The 650-nt window shown below is 64.0% G+C and overlaps 1 protein-coding gene across 1 annotated transcript in view; it reads right to left on the bottom strand.

Annotated features, from left to right (window-relative positions):
• Window positions 1–310: 310 nt before the first annotated feature.
• Window positions 311–650, bottom strand: part of CCR10 (C-C motif chemokine receptor 10) — a 4450-nt gene continuing 4110 nt past the window's right edge. The window contains exon 4 of the mRNA XM_021717647.1: window positions 311–436. Coding sequence (XP_021573322.1) covers window positions 311–436 — 126 coding nt within the window. The remainder of the gene's footprint in view (window positions 437–650) is intronic.

Here is a 650-nt window from a genome sequence, read left to right on the forward strand (position 1 = left end):
GGCGGAAACTGCGGCGGGTTGCATCATGTGCCCCTGGCTGGGTGACAGCGGGGAGGGGCGGGAGCACGGGGAGGGAGGGGCTGGGGCGAAGTTAGCCACGCCCAGTCTCTGAGGTCGGACGCGGGGTGCTAGTGACGTCACGGAAGCCCGCCTTCGTGCTCTCTTTTTAACTCTTGGCTCACCAGCCCACGCATTAAAAACCCTCCCGAGAAGGCGCTCTGGAGAACAGACGGGGTAGGGAGAAGTGCCCGCTGCTGCCCTCTGAATCCCCGTCTCGTCCGAGGGTCTCTGAGAAGGGGCCCAGCCTTGGCTACTGAGAGGACGTCCAGATGAACGCCGGACACGGCTCTGGGGTGGAAGAGTCCCGTTCCTTGGTCTGATTCACCTTCTTTTTGGAGGGGGGAAGTTGAGGCAGAGACCCCACGAAGGCGCAGACCTAGGTCGGAAATAACATCGAGTTTACAGCGCCCAGCTCACCGGCCTCAGGCCGGGAGGGTGGCTGGGGATTCTGGGGAATTCTGTGGTCTCCAAATCGAATGGCGAAGTCGGCCTTCTGTGTACGAAGGGGTTAACCGAGGCGCTGGGCAGCCGGGGCGGGGCCGCAGCGACAGCGGGCGCGCGCGCGCGTTGCTGACTCAGCGGCGATTCCC

This window comes from Carlito syrichta, unplaced genomic scaffold, assembly GCF_000164805.1.
Source record: "Carlito syrichta isolate Samal-C Ts95f unplaced genomic scaffold, Tarsius_syrichta-2.0.1 Scaffold309898, whole genome shotgun sequence".
Classification (NCBI taxonomy): domain Eukaryota; kingdom Metazoa; phylum Chordata; class Mammalia; order Primates; family Tarsiidae; genus Carlito; species Carlito syrichta.